General features: G+C 45.0%; 1 protein-coding gene across 2 annotated transcripts in view; it reads left to right on the forward strand.

The window, feature by feature from the left end:
• LOC126184697 (coiled-coil domain-containing protein 175-like) overlaps nucleotides 1–18,561 on the forward strand; it is a 142,509-nt gene that overhangs the window by 27,434 nt on the left and 96,514 nt on the right. For both annotated transcript variants that reach the window (XM_049927210.1, XM_049927209.1), the window contains exon 2: nucleotides 9,639–9,808. In XM_049927210.1, the coding sequence (XP_049783167.1) occupies nucleotides 9,639–9,808 (170 nt within the window). The remainder of the gene's footprint in view (nucleotides 1–9,638; nucleotides 9,809–18,561) is intronic.

Consider the following 18,561-nt stretch of genomic DNA (forward strand, 5'->3'; position numbering starts at 1 on the left):
TACTATGTCCTTTTCCCAAGAATAGAGTGCCACCTCCCACAGCAGCAACCCAAAACTGGATTTACAATTGGTGCATGCCTCCACTGCCTCTGTTCGGAACTGCAACTTCCTTCACTGTCGCCTCTGGTCAGGGAGACATCGCATCTGCCCCCATGGCTTGTGCCCTGACCTTGGATTTGCCTTGAAGTCACCTTTTGTTAGAAACATCCATTGACCCCACAATTTTTCACTGCCTGTTCATGGCTGTCCTTGAGAAGTATCTGGGTTTGGAAGTGGTATTCACTGATGGCTCAACAGTCAACGGACAAACTGGCTTTGCGTACACACATGTACAGTGTAGAGAACTCCACTCTCTGCCAAGTGGGTGCAGTGGCTTCACTGCTGTATTGATGGCCATTAAATTAGCCCTTAGCCATGTTCGTTCTTGCACCAGCAAGAGTATCCTACTCTCTAATTACTCCCGTAGCAGCCTTCAGTCTATAGACCAGTGCTACTCTCCTCAGCCACTCGTTATGGCTGTCCAGGATCTTGTCTTGGACCTCCTTTAAGCTGGCGACCAGTAGTTTTCATTTGGACCCCCAGTCATGTTGGGATTTCAGGAAATGAACAAGTTGGCCAACTGGTCACCAGCTGTTCACCCCATGTCCATTATCCACTGGAATATCCGCGGCATTCGAGCTAATAGGGATGAATTGTCAATCCTTTTACGATCCTACTCGCCGGTCATCTTCTGTCTTCAGGAAACAAAGCTGCGTCCCCATGACCGCTTTGTTCTCCCTCATTTTCAGTCCGTCCGATATGATCTCCCCTCTGTTGCAGGCACTCCAGCCCATGGAGGACTCATGATTCTTCTCCATGATACTCTCCATTATCACCCAATCCCCTTAAACACTTCCTTCCAAGCTGTCGCCGTCTGTCTTTCCCTTTCCGGATACACGTTCTCTCTTTGTACTGTATACATTCCATCGTCCACACCAATGGCACGAGCTGATCTCCTTCATCTTCTTGGTCAGCTTCCACCCCCCTATTTGCTGGTTGGGGACTTCAATGCCCACCACCCGCTTTGGGGATCTCCACATCCTTGTCCACGTGGCTCACTATTGCTAGACGTCTTCTACCAAGCGGATCTAGTTTGCCTCAACACTGGGGTCCCTACATTTTTGTCTGCCTGCACGACACATTTATCTCATTTGGACCTTGCGGTCGGTACTGTTCAGCTGGCTCGGCGCTTCGAATGGTTCGCCCTTGATGATACACACTCGAGTGACCACTTTCCATGTGTCCTTAGACTGCAGCCTCAACTGCCATATATGCGTCTGAGACGCTGGAAGTTTATCAATCCGACTGGACACTTTTTTCGTCTCTAGCGACATTCGATGACCGTTGCTTTCCCAGCGTTGACGATGAGGTCACACACGTTACCGACGTTATTCTTACAGCTGCGGAACGTTCAATACCACGCACCTCCGAATTGCCCCGGCGCCCCCCAGTTCCTTGGTGGAACGAGGCATGCCGTGACGCAATACGTGAGCGGCGACGTGCTCTTCGCATTTTCCGTCACCATCCTACTTTGGCCAACTGTATCCACTATAAGCAGTTCCGTGCGCGATGCCGTCGCGTCATCCGCGATAGCAAGAAGGCAAGCTGGAAATTCTTTATTAGCTCATTTAACACCTTCACTCCCTCCTCGGAAGTTTGGAGTCGGCTTCGACGGTTCTCAGGCGCACCTAGTTTCTCCCCGGTCTCTGGGCTCACTGTCACGCATGATACATTAGTGGACCCTGTCGCAATTTCTAACACATTGGGTCAGCACTTTGCTGAGATTTCGAGCTCTTCCAATTACCCGCCAGCGTTTCTCCCGAAGAAACGTGCAGCGGAAGTGCGACCTCTAGCTTTCTCCTGTCAAAATCGCGAAAGCTATAATACTGTTGTCTCCATGCGGGAACTCCAACATGCAGTCTCTTCTTCTCGCTCCTCCGCCCCAGGACCGGATGGTATCCACGTCCAAATGTTGCTGCATTTATCAACCCATAGTCTGCATTACCTCCTTCGCCTTTATAATCTAATTTGGACCGACAGTACTTTTCCCCAACGATGGCGGGAAGCTGTCGTCGTTCCTGTTCCGAAACCTGGAAAGGAAAACATCTCCCCTCTAGCTATCGCCCCATTTCTCTCACGAGTAGTGTCTGTAAGGTTTTGGAGTGTATGGTGAATTACCGTTTAGCTTGGTGGCTGGAATCCCACAGTCTTTTACACCTGCCCAATGCGGATTCCGAAAGCATTGTTCTGCAGTTGACCATCTAGTTGCTCTCTCCACTTATATCATGAATAATTTTCTCCAGAAACGCCAAACGGTAGCAATATTTTTTGATCTGGAGAGAGCATACGATACCTGTTGGAGGACTGGTATCCTCCGCACACTGTTCTCTTGGGGCTTTCGAGGTCGGCTGCCCCTTTTTCTTCGCGAATTTATGGCAGAGCGCACATTTAGGGTGCGGGTGAACACTACTCTCTCCCGTACTTTCTCCCAAGAAAACGGGGTACCCCAGGGCTCCGTGCTGAGTGTTGTACTGTTTGCCATTGCCATCAATCCAATTATGGATTGTCTCCTTCCTGATGTCTTGGGCTCCCTCTTTGTGGACGATTTTGCGATCTACTACAGCTCTCAATGGACCAGCCTTCTTGAACGATGTCTTCAAGGATGTCTCGATCGCCTCCACTCTTGGAGCATCGAAACCGGCTTCCGTTTTTCTCCCAGTAAGACCTTTTGTGTTAATTTTTGGCGACGTAAGGAGTTTCTTCCACCCTCCTTACATCTAGGACCTGTCAACCTTCCGTTTTCAGACGTCGCTAAATTCTTGGATCTTATGTTTGACAGAAAACTATGCTGGTCCTCCCACATTTCGTATCTTTCGGCTCGCTGTCTGCGATCCCTCAACACCCTCCGTGTCCTGAATGGTACCTCCTGGGGAGCGGACCGAGTGGTCCTTCTCCGCCTCTATCGCGCCTTAGTGCGCTCGAAATTGGACTATGGAAGCATAGTCTACTCCTCTGCTCGGCCGTCTATTCTTCGGCGTCTCGACTCTATCCACCACCGTGGATTACGTTTAGTGTCTGGAGCTTTTTACACCAGCCCTGTGGAAAGCCTTTATGCTGAGACTGCTGAACCTCCGCTGTCCAATCGGCGAGCAGTCCTTCTGAGCCATTATGCCAGCCATCTGTCTTCCATGCCTGCTAATCCAGCCTATGACATATTTTTTGACGCCTCCTTTGATTTAGGGTATGCAGGCCGCCCCTCCTCCCTACTACCACCGGGAGTCCGCTTCCGTCAACTGCTCCATTCTCTTTCCTTCCGCTTTCCTAAAACCTTCTTGACAACTTGGGGTACAGCACCGCCTTGGCTCCGTCCCCAGATCTGCCTGCTCCGTGACCTTTGTCGATTTCCCAAGGATGGTACCCCTTCACTTGTTTATCGTCGGGCATTTGCTGCTCTATGTGCACAAATGACGGAAGCCACATTTATTTACACCGATGGCTCGAAAACATCGTTAGGTGTAGGGAGTGCCTATGTTGTTGGCGACACCCCAAATCACTTTCGGCTTCCCGATCAGTGTTCGGTCTATACTGCGGAGCTTTACGCTGTTCTCCAGGCTGTCCACTACATCCGCCGCCATCAGCGGATACAGTACGTTATCTGCTCCGATTCTCTCAGCTCTCTCCTCAGTCTCCAAGCTCTTTACCCTGTGCACCCTCTGGTCCACCGGATTCAGGACTGTCTGCGCTTGCTCCACCTGGGGGGCGTCTCGGTGGCGTTCCTCTGGCTCCCGGGACACGTTGGTATCTGCGGAAATGAGGCGGCCGATATTGCAGCCAAGGCTGCAGTCTCTCTTCTTCGGCCAGCAATTCAATCGATTCCCGTCGCTGATCTCCGGAGCGTTTTATGTCGTCGTGTTGTTCATTTATGGCGCGCGCACTGGTCGACACTTCCCCAAAATAAATTGCGGGACGTAAAAACTCTTCCTTGTGCTTGGACCTCTTCCTCCCGAACGCGTCGTCGGGAGGAGGTAATTTTAACTAGACTCCGGATAGGGCACTGTCTTTTTAGCCATAGACATCTTTTAAGCGGCGATCCTCCCCCACTCTGTCCCCACTGCTCTCAGTTGTGGACGGTAAGACACCTTTTAATTGAGTGCCCCTATTTTACTCCGTTACGCGCCCATCTACAGTTGTCGCCTGATATATCGTCAATTTTAGCAGATGACACGCGATCGGCCGATCGCGTTCTAGAGTTCATTCGTGCCAGTGAAATGACGTCAGTCATTTGAAGTTTTTTTGGGACAACCAACCCCTTTCTGTAGTGAATTTTTAAGCCTTCCTTCTGCTTTTAGTTTCTCCAATTTTATGACTTTCGTTCCCATTGCTGCTAGTTTCCGTTTTCGGTTTTTTACTGTTTCCTAAGTCACAGACCGGGCGCTAATGACCTTAGCAGTTTTGCGCCCTAAAACCATAACAAAAAAAAAAAAGAACTGGTCACCAGGATCCCCCCCCCTTCTCTTGTCAACCAACCAACCCAGCAGTTTCCTAGACCATTTTTCTGACCCCACTTCATACTGTTTTCGCTTCAAACCTTCAAGCTCTTTACAGTGCTACTTAGTATCCAGGAAAAATATTACTTATAGCAGGCAGTTTCATAGATAGAAACAAAACTAATATTTTATAGCTCATTTAAACAACTATTTCAGCTGATTACAGGACAGTCACATCTGGAGGACACACTAAATAATTATCCTAATAATTGATCCAGAAACTATAGTGAATTTAAACTATATATATATATATATATATATATATATATATATATATATATATATATATATATGAAACTTAAGGGAAATTTAATCATGTCTGTTGAATAAAAAGTTAGCCTTGTGTCATGAACACTTTTGGAAAAAACAGCACCTCACAGAAATTTGAGTAACCACAGAAGACATTGCAATGTCGCTACTCAACACTGGCAATGTGGTTACCTCACAGACCAACATTGGCTCCATAACAACGGGAATAGATATACACATGGCAATATACTCAGTACTTGACTGGCACAGGTGGCTGATAACTAAGCATGCAACACTTGGCACGAAGCACAAGATAAGGTCAACGGTGGTTTAACTCCACGTGAGCAGTGGCAGCTCCATTTACTGCTGCTCGCAAGTCAACACTTTTGTCAGAGGATCTGCCCATACTACGCAATGTGTGTGACCTCCATGGCAGACTTTCTAACTACTCCACTGCTCTACCCATGCCAGCTATTTAGAGTTCTCTGGCGGGGGTGCTAAATATGTCCCTCCCCCTCCCCTCCCCCCTCTCGGCCCCCAAAAAGGTCATCAAGGGCTGAAAATAGTAGGGTTTGGGCTATGATCTCCAGCACAGAAAGCGTTGGAGGACCTGGCAGTGGACGGACAGCTGAAGGAAGCAACATCAATGCTGCTGGCTCTACTGGAAGGGTGGAAGTACAAGGAGGCTATGCCAGTGGTGGGTACAACAGTGGCAGTAGGAATGAGGGCATCTCCATATCAACAAAGGGGAGAGGGGCTGGATCGAAAGCAATGGTGGAGGCACGAGCCTCATTGGGGCCCAAGGGTGCAGATGATGGGAGGATGGCAAAGGGCATGTAGGAGGTGGTAACAGTGAGACATCCTGCTGCAAGTGGGAGCCTACCCCTGGAGTGATGATGTGATCTACCCTGCCTTTCTAGTGACCAGAAGGCCGCAGTGGTGACATTCCAATAGGATATGGGTGCAGCTGATTTGCATGTTGGGTCATCTGTTCCCCACTGCCATCCACCACCGACCGTTGCCAACATTTGTGGCCCACCACGATATCTGGCAGCCACTCTGGCTGCTGGCAGGAGGACAAGGTCCAAAAGGCAGCCCCAGGAGGAAAATGCAGAGGGCAAGGTGGTTCGTGGCACATGGCACAGGGTGCAACAACTCCCGGAGGTCTCCATGGCTGGCACCCATGGAAATGCTTCACCGGACTGCATCCTTTGACGGGCATTGCCCGGTATGTAGCCAGAGAACTCAAAATAGCATTTATGGTGAAAAGAATCAGACACAGACTTCTTCATTTGGCTCTTGAATGTAAGCCCAAAGTGCTCCACCACCAACTTAGAATCCGGGTAATACGTGGTGGTAGTTAGATGCTCAACTCCAACTATACAAATTGCCTACAGTGTGATACAGCAACTGGAGTCTGTGAGGAAACCATGGCAGGAGACAGTCACTCAACAGATTACTCCTCTACAGTATATGTGACTACGCCTCGGACAGTGTTGAGTCGATCGCAGTGGGGAAAAAGCTTATATCATGCTGGATCTGCATCTTAAGAGATGTATTCCAACCAACCCATCAGGGTCACTGAAATGATTTTCTGGAGAAGTGGGTCAGAAGCCATGGCAGTCACGACCTCTGGTGCTGTCAACAGGAAATCTAATACGGTTTGTTGCAAGGCATTATTCAATGGCAAATGTGGATCAGGCCCCACCAATATCTGTGATAATACGTCAGTATTGGCATGCTAGGCAGTGGCGTGGTAACAAATGCCATAACAATAGTTGCTGAGAAAGAGGGCTCATCATTGCAACAAAAGGGCAGTCCAATCCAGCAGACTGGAATGACGGCCAAAAAACGGAAACCAACAGCTTGTAGTTGGTGATGAGAAGAAACCTTGTCTCTATACAGAATGTCATGAAACTTTTGGACCCTGAAAACAATAGCTAGCACCTCATTTTCCACTTGTGAATAATAACATTGCACAGCGGAAAGTGTCTTCGATGCGTAAGTTATGGGCTGTTCGGTGCTGTTTGGGTCCCAATGAGACAGGGCAGCATCAGTTTCATACTGGGACTGTCAGAGGCCAGGATTAAAGGTATTCCAGGGGTAAAGGAAGCCAGAAAGGGAGCAGAGCACGAATTATACCTGATAGACTGAAAAGTTTGTTGACTATCCACAGGTGAGACAAACTGGCGATGCCGGTTGAGAGGTTGGTGCCCTTCATGTAGTCTTCCATGGGGACAAGACCATCTTTACTAAGCACATGACCCAAAAAACGCACTTTCAGGGAGAAACAACTGCACTTTTCCAACTTGTAGGGGCATTCATCAGGAGGTGCTGTAAAACCGACTAAAGGTTTTGTAAATGTTCCACTCGAGTAGTGCCTGTGACCCAGATGCCATCAAGGTAATTGATACAACAGAGAATGCCTTTAATCAGCTGCTCCAAATATCTTTGGTAAATTCCTAGCTGTGACAAGATTCCAAAATGCAAGCAACTGAATTGATAAAGCCCAAGGGAGGTGTTAAGGAACAGGAAAGTCCAAGAAACTGCATCCAATGGCAACTGCAGGTAAGCATCAAGAAACTGCATCCAATGGCAACTGCAGGTAAGCATCATATATGTCAATTTGGGAAGTACACTGCCCCCCCCCCCTCCTCCCTCCCACGGATACTTCATCAAAAAGACTGCCTACTGCAGAATTAGATACCAGTCTGTGACACATTGTGTGTTGACCGTCTGTTTAAAATCACCACAAAGGCACATGGGACTGTCAGATTTCTGAATCTCCAGCAAAGGGTGGGCCACTGACTCGACAAAATAAGGGAAATGATGTCATGATCCTGACAAGACTGCAACTTAGCCTTTACCTTATTGTGCATAGTGAAGGGAATGTGATGGGGGCAACAAAATTTAGATGCTGCCGATGGCTTGAAAGAGAAACATGTGCCTCGAAATTTTCTGCCCAGACCAAGCACGAACAGCATCAATGTAGAGCACCACACACTACACAACAGTTTAGGACGATAAGGGGCAACTGATTTTTAGGTGTACCTGTAGGGCAGTTTCAATGTCCTTCCTGGAAAGGCCACTTCCCCCACCAGGAATGCAGCATGCTCATAAGTTTGCTGACAGACTGTAGCACATTTGGGACACTCAAAACAACTCTTGTGTGAGAGGCCTTGCAGATCAGTGATCCAGGCCACATACAACTGTCCAAGGTTCTTGTGGCACTGGTTAAACTGCAACCCTGATGCCACCACATGTGTTTCACGGGCAAAATACTGCATAGAGCAACCAGTGGAACTCATTAAAGGGAAGCTTCTTGGGCTCAGTGGAGGCCTTCCAGTTTTGGACAACTTTGTATAAACCCACACTGCTGGATGACGAGGCAGCCTTATCAACTGAATCGACGATACGCTTTACCTGACAGTACAGTGACAACTAAGCACATGACAGCACTCGGCACGAAGCGCAAGGCGAGGTATGCAGCAATTTAACTCTGCATGAGCACTGCCCTGCTCCATGTGCTGCCACTCACAGGTAAACAATTCCACCAGTGGATCTGCCCTGCGTGGCAGGTTTATGAACTACTCCAGTGCTCTACCTGTGCCAGCTCAATTGCCTCCATTATGCTCTCCGCTGATGGGGATGCTAAAGAAATCATTCCGACTCTTGTGTTACTGCAACATTTGCTGAGGCAGGCTGTCAAGTAACGCACATTCCATCTCCAGGAAATGAGAGGCTGTTTGCCATGGTCTGGCATCTGCAAGCTGAACAAGAAAACTTTTGAGTTCTTAAATTTAAATGACAACTCTGTTTCATCCATAACTTAACAGACTAATCAATTATTCTAGCCAACTTGCATCTCTGACACCAATCATGAGCAGAAAGGTTCTATGAATTACATAGACATAGTAAGATAGTAGAAAGTAGTTTCCTTTTTTCCTTCCTGTTTTGTTCATTTTTAGTAGCATATTTCTTTGTGGTATTAAAATGTGGAAATTACTAATAATAATTATTATATAAGTTTTGTTACATTTAAATATGTGGATTCCATAGCCTGTTTCAGCTCTCCAAATAATAGGCTGTAATTCTTAAGAAGAAATGATTGAATGAATAAATGACAGAATATCTACTAATAAGTTGTAATTTTTTGAATGGTTGATCACCTTCCCCATAAAACTGGTGAGAATGTATCACACTAGGTACAAAACCGCCTCTGTGTTAGTTTTAAAATGCATCTTTCTATGTCGATCGTGCTCTGAGAAAAATCTCTAAAAATAGCTGCTCCAGTACGACACACCAGTTAAATCACTTTCCTAGCATGTACCTAAAACAGATACTGTATCTTAAGTTTTCATAATATTTGACAAGTAACATTCATCCAAAAGGACAAGATAAAGTGTTAAACTTTAATTATCTCTAAAATTAGAATGGTAGCTAAATTTGGTTTTTAAGGTAAACTTTTTGTTGAATTAATAGCAGACAGCATAATTTCACCTCTAATGCTACTGAACTGAGTAGTTTTAAAAAGATTACAAAATTTCCAATTCTGGCGTATTTGATCAAATTTTCTGGAACTCTGTATTTTACATCTTTTATGGTGTAGATAGACTAAGATGTTATGTATCATTCATTTTATTGGAGGTGATTGCACAACATTTCTGTGTGCTGCATTTAGGTAGCAACATGAGTGTGGAAAGATGTGTAATGTGTGGAGCACCATAACGCATAGTGATGCGTTAACTTAACAATACACAACGTTCTTCGTCATTGTTCGATTGTTGTATCATTGCATTGCAGATGTATGCTGACCATCGAGGAAGTAGGATACAAGATGATACCCTCATACTTAATGGAATGGAAAACCGGACTGAGAAAACGGAACAAAATAAACATCTCTTGGTTGTGTATAGAGACCTTCGATTACAGTGCATCACAGCACTTCAGAATCTGAATGATCAAATAACAATGTGCGTATTCTCTATTTATAAGCTTAATTAGCATAATATTCTTTAATCAATTATTTAATTACTATATTGAACTATTTACTATATGTACTGTATTAGGATATTATAAAGTTTATTTCAGTTGTTCTGACTGGTTTAGTAAATTTTGCATGCTACAAGTTTTGGAGTTCTCAAAATTTGATTTTAACCCCCAGTTCATAATAAATGGGGATAGTTTTTCAGAGTTGATTGAAATTGTAGAGGCTTAAAATAAATCACTAACAAGCTTTTGCACTTTTTAACAAAAAGTGGAGAAATGTATGCAGCCTCTAAATTTATCAAATCATTTAACATAGCGACTAGAATCTGACATGATCGGGAATGACTCATGAATCTGCAGAGACTGCTCAACAGGCCAAGGGCATCAGAACAGTGAATTTCCACAAAGTACACATGTGAATAACAATGAGAGAAAGACAAACAACGAAGATGATGCGGCAGAGTAACAAGTCCAGCAAGTAACTCAAGATCAAAAACCTAAGAGAAAGCAATTCAGAACCAAAACGATGGTGTGTAGTGAGATCAGTACAATAGTGCAGTAGGGCAGCTGCAAGTGCTGATGGGCCGGCAGTACAGACATGTTTCCATAGCCAGCACTGCATTGGCAACAACAGTGCCACAGATTATAGCAGCACTGTTTAACAGCTGTCATCGATGTCCACAACTGCTGGCAAACTCTCAGATTTGGCAGGTGGAGATACCAGATCCCTCTCCCCTGAAATGGTTGCACAGGGTTGGATGTGGCCAGGACAGTGCTTGGAAGGCAAACTGTTGGCACACTAGGAGTCCTGACACTGAAGCCCACTGACTGGTAGGAAGAACCTGGCACATCATTCGATGGTTTGGCATGGATGAGCATTCGTGGTCCAACAGTAATGCTGCTGGCAGGTGTGGACAGAATCGATTTGTATGACAGTGCTCCAAACCTGTCGGACTGTCAACTATTATAAGGTGCCGCTCATGAGTGGCAAGCACAAGGATCGAGTGGGCCCGTACTTCCAAGCCTGACAGGCAGCACCCAGTGTGCCATGTCTGGGGCTCCTTGGCTTTGGGGCCAGGAGATGGGGGAGTGTAACAGCTGCTGTCCATGGAGAAGTTCCGCTGAGCTGTGGTCATAACATGTAGGTGCTCAGATATAATGTGAGCGCAGCTGTAGAGGTGGAAGTGCTCACTACTGTCAACATTTGTTGTTTAAATGTTCACACCCTGTGCTTCACTTTTCTGTTGGAGGACAGGTGAAATGATGTAGCAAACAGGTTCTTGATGCAATTGGAGGTGCAGAACTGTTCAAAAGCCATTGCTGTGAACCGGGGTCGATTGTCACATGATGGTGCACAGAAGCCCATCTATGGCTAGCATCTGTATGAGTGAATTAAGGGTGGTGTTAGTGGTAGTGGTTGCCATGCTGGCCATGTATGGTTAATTAAAATAAGTGTCTATGACAACGAGCCACACAGAGCCTAGAAATGGGCCTGAAAAGTCCATGTCAATGTGATTCCAGGGGTGTTGGGGTGGGCCATGGAAGAGCAGACTGCACACCATGGCCTCCACATCATTTTTTAGTCCTGACTAGTGGGCATGTTGCCTTGCATGGGCATTCATTTGCTACATACCCCAATGCCCATGATGGAGTAGTTGCAAAACCTGAGGGCTCGAGGTAGACAAGATGACAACATGATGAGTATCTGCCTGCGAATCAAGCAGGAGAACATCGGAGATGAGTGGCAAATGGTGGGAAAGACATGCCCAGACCCAGAGTTTGTGGTCGTTGGACTTTGTAAAATATGTGAGCTACCCATGGAGCTCACAGTGCAGAACACGGTGTGTGTCTGTAGTGATGAGAGTAGCTGTAATGGGAAAATCTCCAAAGCGTGCTGCCATTCCACATTGAGGTGGAAACAGATTTTTTGTTGGCCTAATGCTGGATTGGGTCCTAAGGTTAGATGAGAGAGGGCATCCACATTTGTTTGTTGTGCCGTCAGCTTGTATTTAATGGTATAATGGCCGGAGCTGAGAAAAAGTGCCCAATACCATCTGCTTTGGAAGCCAGGAGTGTGGGTCAAAGAGTGCTACTTGCGGTTTGTGATAGTAATTAGGTTAAACTGGGTCCCTAATACGTAAACATGGCACTTTCTTAATGGCAAAGATTATCGCCATAGTCTCCTCCTTGATCTGTGAGTAGTTCTTTTGAGCAGGTGTCAGCGCTTGGGAGGCATAGGCAATTGGTTGTTCAGTACCTTCATTCCTCATATGTGCCAGCACTGCATCAGTGCTCATGGGAGAAACACCAGTGGCAAAAACCTCTGTGCATGATGGAGAAAAGGGTGTAAGGCAGTGCGCTGAGCCCAGTGTGTGCTTCATCTGTGTGAAAGCATGCTCACAGGCAGCCATTCACCTGTACTGAATCCATTCTTCTGCAATTGGTTGAGCAGCTGCATAAATTGGGATACTTGTGAAAGGAACACAGAATAATAATTCACCTTACACAAAAAGGCCTTGAAGCTTCTGTAGGTTTTGGGTGTGGAGTAAAGATTCAATAGAAGAAATGTTGGACTCAGTGTGCTGGATCCCAGCTTTAGTAATTCAAATGGTTCAAATGGTTCTGAGCACTATGGGACTTAATATCTCAGGCCATCAGTCCCCTAGAACTTAGAACTACTTAAACCTAACTAACCTAAGGACATCACACACATCCATGCCCGAGGCAGGATTCGAACCTGCGACCGTAGCGGTCGCGCGGTTCCAAACTGAAGCGCCTAGAACCGCTCAGCCACCAGCGGCCGCCCCAGCTTTAGTGAGCAAGTGTCCGAGGCATTCCACCTCCTCCTGCAAAAACTACCATTTGTCTAAGCAGCATTTGAAACCTGCATCACACAACCTAGTAAAGAGGGTGCAAAGGTTGTGCAGTGGTCCTGATGTGTAGCACCCATGACAGTTATGTCATTGAGATAGCTGGTACAAGTGGGAATGGACACGGTTAACTGCTCCAGGTATCTCTGGAAGATTTCTGGAGCTGAAAAGATCTCAAAGGACAAGAACTTGTATATGTATAAGCCAAAGAGTTGTTGATGACCATAATGCACACAGGTCTTTCAGCTCGTGGAAGGGAACTGTGTGTGAGATGACCTGAACCTCATCAGTGATTGAGGATCCAAACAGCAAGAAGGTATTGAAACTGAAAATGTTGCCAGCCCAGTGACTATTGATAATGCACAGAGTTATTAGTCGTGTAACTGTTTTATACAGATAGCCATACTGTAGGTGCAACCACAATGGAGGGACATGTGTTGAGAGGTCAGACAAACATGTGGTTGCTGAAGAGGGGAAGCAGCCTTTTCAGTAGTTGCAGGGGCAACAGTTTGGATGACTGACTGATCTGGCCTTGTAACATTAACAAAAATGCCTTGCTGTGCTGGCACTGAAAATGGCTGAAAGCAAGGAAAAACTGCAACCATAATTTTTCCTGAGGACATGCACCTTTACTGTATGGTTAAATGATGATGGTGTCCTCTTGGGTAAAATATTCCAGAGGTAAAATAGTCCCCCATTTGTATCTCCGGGCGGGGACTACTCAGGAGAAACGTCATTATCAGGAGAAACAAAACTGGCATTCTATGTATCGGAGTGTGGAATGTCAGATCCCTTAATTGGGCAGGTAGGTTAGAAAATTTAAAAAGGGGAATGGATATGTTAAAGTTAGATATAGTGGGAATTAGTGAAGTTCGGTGGCAGGAGGAACAAGACTTCTGGTCAGGTGAATATAGAGCTATAAATACAAAATAAATAGGGGTAATGCAGGAGTAGGTTTAATAATGAATAAAAAAAATAGGACTGCAGGTAAGCTACTACAAACAGCAGAGTGAATGCATTATTGTAGCTAAGATAGACACAAAGCCTACGTCTACCACAGTAGCAGAAGTTTATATGCCAACTAGCTCCGCAGATGAGGAAGAGATGGGTGAAATGTATGATGAGATAAAAGAAATAATTCAGATAGTGAAGGTAGACAAAAATTTAATAGTCATGGGGGACTGGAATTCAATAGTAGGAAAAGGAAGAGAAGAAAAAGTAGTAGGTGATTATGGAATGGGGGTAAGGAATGAAAGAGGAAGCAGCCTGGTAGAATTTTGCACAGAGCATAACTTTAATCATAGTTAACCGTTCGTTCAAGAATCATGAAAGAAGGTTGTATACATGGAAGAGGCCTGGAGACACTGGAAGGTTTCAGATAGATTATATAATGGGAAGACAGAGATTTAGGAACCAGGTTTTAAATTGTAAGACATTTCCAGGGGCAGATGTGGACTCTGACCACAATCTGTAGGTTATGAACTATAGATTAAAACTGAAGAAACTGCAAGAAGGTGGGAATTTAAGCAGATGGGACCTGGATAAACTGAAAGAACCAAAGGTTGTAGAGAGTTTCAGGGAGAGCATTAGGGAATGATTGACAAGAACAGGAGACAGAAATACAGTAGAAGAAGAATGGGTGACTTTGAGATATGAAATAGTGAAGGCAGCAGAGGATCAAGTAGGTAAAAAGACGAAGGCTAGTACAAATCCATGGGTAACAGAAGAAATATTGAATGTAATTGATGAAAGAAAAAAATATAAAAATGCAGTAAATGGAGCAGGCAAAAAGGAATACAAACATCTTGACAATGAAATCAACAGGAAGTGCAAAATGGATAAGCAGGGATGGCAAGAGGACAGATGTAAGGATGTAGAGGCATATATCACTTGGGAGAAAAGAGAACCGCTTGTATAAATATCAAGAGCTCAGATGGAATCCCAGTTCTAAGCAAAGAATGGAAAGCAGAAAGGTGGAATGAGTACATAGAAGGTCTATACAAAGGTGATGTTCTCGAGGACAATATTATGGAAATGGAAAAGGATGTCGATGAAGATGAAAAGGGAGATATGATACTGCGTGAAGAGTTTGACAGAGCACTGAAAGACCTAAGTCAAAACAAGGTCCTGAGAGTAGATAACATTCCATTAGAACTACTGATAGCCTTGGGAAAGCCAGCTCTAACAAAACTCTACCATCTGGTGAGCAAGATGTATGAGACAGGTGAAATACACTCAGATTTCGAGAAAAATATAATAATTCCAATCCCAAAGAAAGCAGGTGTTCACAGGTGTGAAAATTACCGAAGTATCAGTTTAATTAGGCATGGCTGCAAAATACTAACATGAATTCTTTACAGACAAGTGGAAAAACTGATAGAAGCCATCCTTGGGGAAGATCAGTTTGGATTTCGTAGAAATGTTGGAACACATGAGGCAATACTGATCCTACGATTTATCTTAGAAGATAGATTAAGGAAAGACAAACCTACATTTCTAGCATTTGTAGACTTAGGAAAGCTTTTGACAATGTTGACTGGAATACTCTCTTTCAAATTCTGAAGGTGGCAGGGGTCAAATACAGGCTATTTACAATTTGTGCAGAAAGTAGATGGCATTTATAAAATCCCAGGGCATGAAAGGGAAGCAGGAGTTGGGAAGGGAGCGAGACAGGGTTGAGCAAGCAGTAAAGGAAACAAAAGAAAAATTCGGAGTAGGTATTAAAATCCATGGAGAAGAAATAAAAACACTGATGTTTGCCGATGACACTGTAATTCTGTCAGAGACAGCAAAGGACCTGGAAGAGCAGTTGAATGGAATGGACACTGTCTTGAAAGGAGGATATAAGATGAACATCAACAAAAGTGAAACGAGGATAATGGAATGTAGTTGCATTAAATCGGGTGATGCTGTAGGAATTAGATTAGGAAATGAGACACTTAAAGTAGTAGATGAGTTTTGCTATTTGGGGAGCAAAATAACTGATGGTGGTTGAAGTAGAGAGGATATAAAATGTAGACTGGCAATGGCAAGGAAAGTGTTTCTGAAGAAGAGACATTTGTTAACATTGAGTATAGATTTAAGTGTCGGGAAGTCGTTTCTGAAAGTATTTGTATGTAGTGTAGCCATGTATGGAAGTGAAACATTGGACAATAAATAGTTTAAATAAGAAGAGAATAGAAGCTTTCAAAATGTGGTGCTACAGAAGAATGCTGAAGATTAGATGGGTAGATCACGTAACTAATGAGAAGGTACTGAATAGAATTGGGGAGAAGAGGAGTTTGTGGCAAAAATGGACTAGAAGAAAGGTTTGGTTGGTAGGACATGTTCTAAGGCATCAAGGGATCTCCAGTTTAGTATTGAGAGCAGTGTGAAGGGAAAAAATCATAGAGGGAGACCAAAAGATGAATACACTAAGCAGATTCAGAAGGCTGTAGGTTGCAGTAGGTACTGGGAGATGAAGAAGCTTGCACTGGATAGATTAGCATGGAGAGGTGCATCAGGCCAGTCTCTGGACTGAAGACCACCACCACCACAACAACAACAACAACAACAACAACAACAACTGTTTTACATGCAGTTTAAATTGTGGATTGACCCCCAAGAGTAATCAGACTCTCACCATGTGTGACCATCTTACGGGAGGGTGGGGCTAAGAGAGGGGAACCCAGATGAGCATGCATTGGGAGTTTAATCAAAGAAACAGTAGCTCGTGCACCCACCTGGAAATGGACATCCTGGTTTGCAAGCATGAGGTTGATATACAAGGATCGCCTTGAGGAATACCTGCCTTAAGTTCATGCAGAATCCCATGATCCATGATGGGAGTGGGATCTGACTGTCGTGACAGTTTGCAACAGACAAATTGGAGATGCCCATCATTCTCACAACAGGTGCAGGGCTTCCAGTGATCTGGACAAATGAGCACATGGGTGCACTGTGAAGCAGTCAGTATGCGACTGGTTGTTGAGAGGGTACTGACACATCCAAATTCAATGAATCGCACTGCTGCCGAGAAAAAGATGTACAAGTTTAATGCCACTGAGGCGATGGCTGGACCCTGCCTCTTACAGTTGAGTCATGAGGTGTCCATTTTCTGTCTGCGTGATCTCTAAAGAGCACACAATTTTCAAAATACCATCCAAGGATTGTCTAGTTTGAGAGCTGTGGTGCATAGTTCTGGATTGTGAGCGAATTGGACCACTATGCCGCAGGTCAAGGACTCTGCATAAGAAATATTGCAAGTTTCGTTCATAGAAGTAAAATTACATCACCAAAGCAACCCTTACAAATCCTTCACCCACGAGTGGTAAGACTGATCAGGTTGCTTGTGGTATTGATGGGACTTGAGTGATGATGCGATCACAGGGAGACATTGTGAGTAATAATTTGACAATGAACACATCACCTTGAACATGATCATGACAAATTCGAGAGTGGAGCCAGTTTCTTTAGTAAGAAAAACGTCTGCAGGTTAGCCTAAGGAATGAAGAGCGACTGTTGGAGAACATCATCAGAAACCTGAAAAGCATCAAAGTGCTGTTTGAGCCACAACAAATACCTGTCCCAAACCTCTTTGGCATTGTTAAATGGTGGAAACGCAGGTGGACAGCTCCCCACATGGGGAGTGACCACAGCTTGGATGGTGTGGGAACCCTGAATCTGCAGTTGGTTCATCAAAAGTTGAATTTCTTGCTGTTGCTGTTGAAATCGTTGGCACTGCTGCCACTGATGTTGAAACTGCTGCCACTGATATTGAAACTGCTGCTTTTCACCCATGGATGCTGCAAAACTTCTAATTAGTCACTATGCTATGTGACAAGTTCTGGAATGACTTGAGAAACTGACAGGCCAAGGGCATCAGAACAGTGAGTCACTAGAAAGCAAACGGGTGGATAGCAATGAGAGAAAGACAAATGATAGAGTCAGCAAGGCGCAATAAGTTCAGTACAACAATTTGTAGCAAGATCAGTACAATATCACAGTGAAATCACAACTAACTGACTGAATGAGTGGCTATGCTGCTGGCTTTATAGGGCAGCTGTGAGAGCTGACAGACTGGCAGACATGTGTCTCTGTAGCCAGTGCTGCAGCAGTGCCCACAGCTTATAGAAGCACAGTCTAGCAGTTGTCGTTGGTCCCTGCCTTCCGGTGGCCTTTCAAACTCGCCAGGTGAGGATACCAGATTACATGATGTGTATTCAGTAATAAAATAATTTTAAAAAAACTTGTCAGTAACATGCACTGTGAATAAGATAATACTGATGATAAACTTTTCCCTTGGTGACTAGGCAGAAGTTTATATGCCACAGGTTGGAGAGGCACACTTCTACACTAACAATAGTGACTGAAGCTATGTAGTCATTGGCTTAAGTTGTGTCAAACATTCTACATCTACATCTACATCTACATCTACATTTATACTCCGCAAGCCACCCAACGGTGTGTGGCGGAGGGCACTTTACGTGCCACTGTCATTACCTCCCTTTCTTGTTCCAGTCGCGTATGGTTCGCGGGAAGAATGACTGTCTGAAAGCCTCCGTGCGCACTCTAATCTCTCTAATTTTACATTCGTGATGATGATGTTTGGTTTGTGGGGCGCTCAACAGCGTGGTTATCAGCGCCTGTACAATTACCCAATCTTTGCTCAATCCAATTGTGCCACTTTCCTGGATGATGATGAAATGATGAGGACAACACAAACACCCAGTCATCTCGAGGCAGGTGAAAATCCCTGACCCCGCCGGGAATCGAACCCGGGACCCCGTGCTCGGGAAGCGAGAACGCTACCGCGAGACCACGAGCGGCGGTATTTACATTCGTGATCTCCTCGGGAGGTATAAGTAGGGGGAAGCAATATATTCGAT

The sequence above is a fragment of the Schistocerca cancellata genome, chromosome 4 (assembly GCF_023864275.1).
Source record: "Schistocerca cancellata isolate TAMUIC-IGC-003103 chromosome 4, iqSchCanc2.1, whole genome shotgun sequence".
NCBI lineage: Eukaryota > Metazoa > Arthropoda > Insecta > Orthoptera > Acrididae > Schistocerca > Schistocerca cancellata.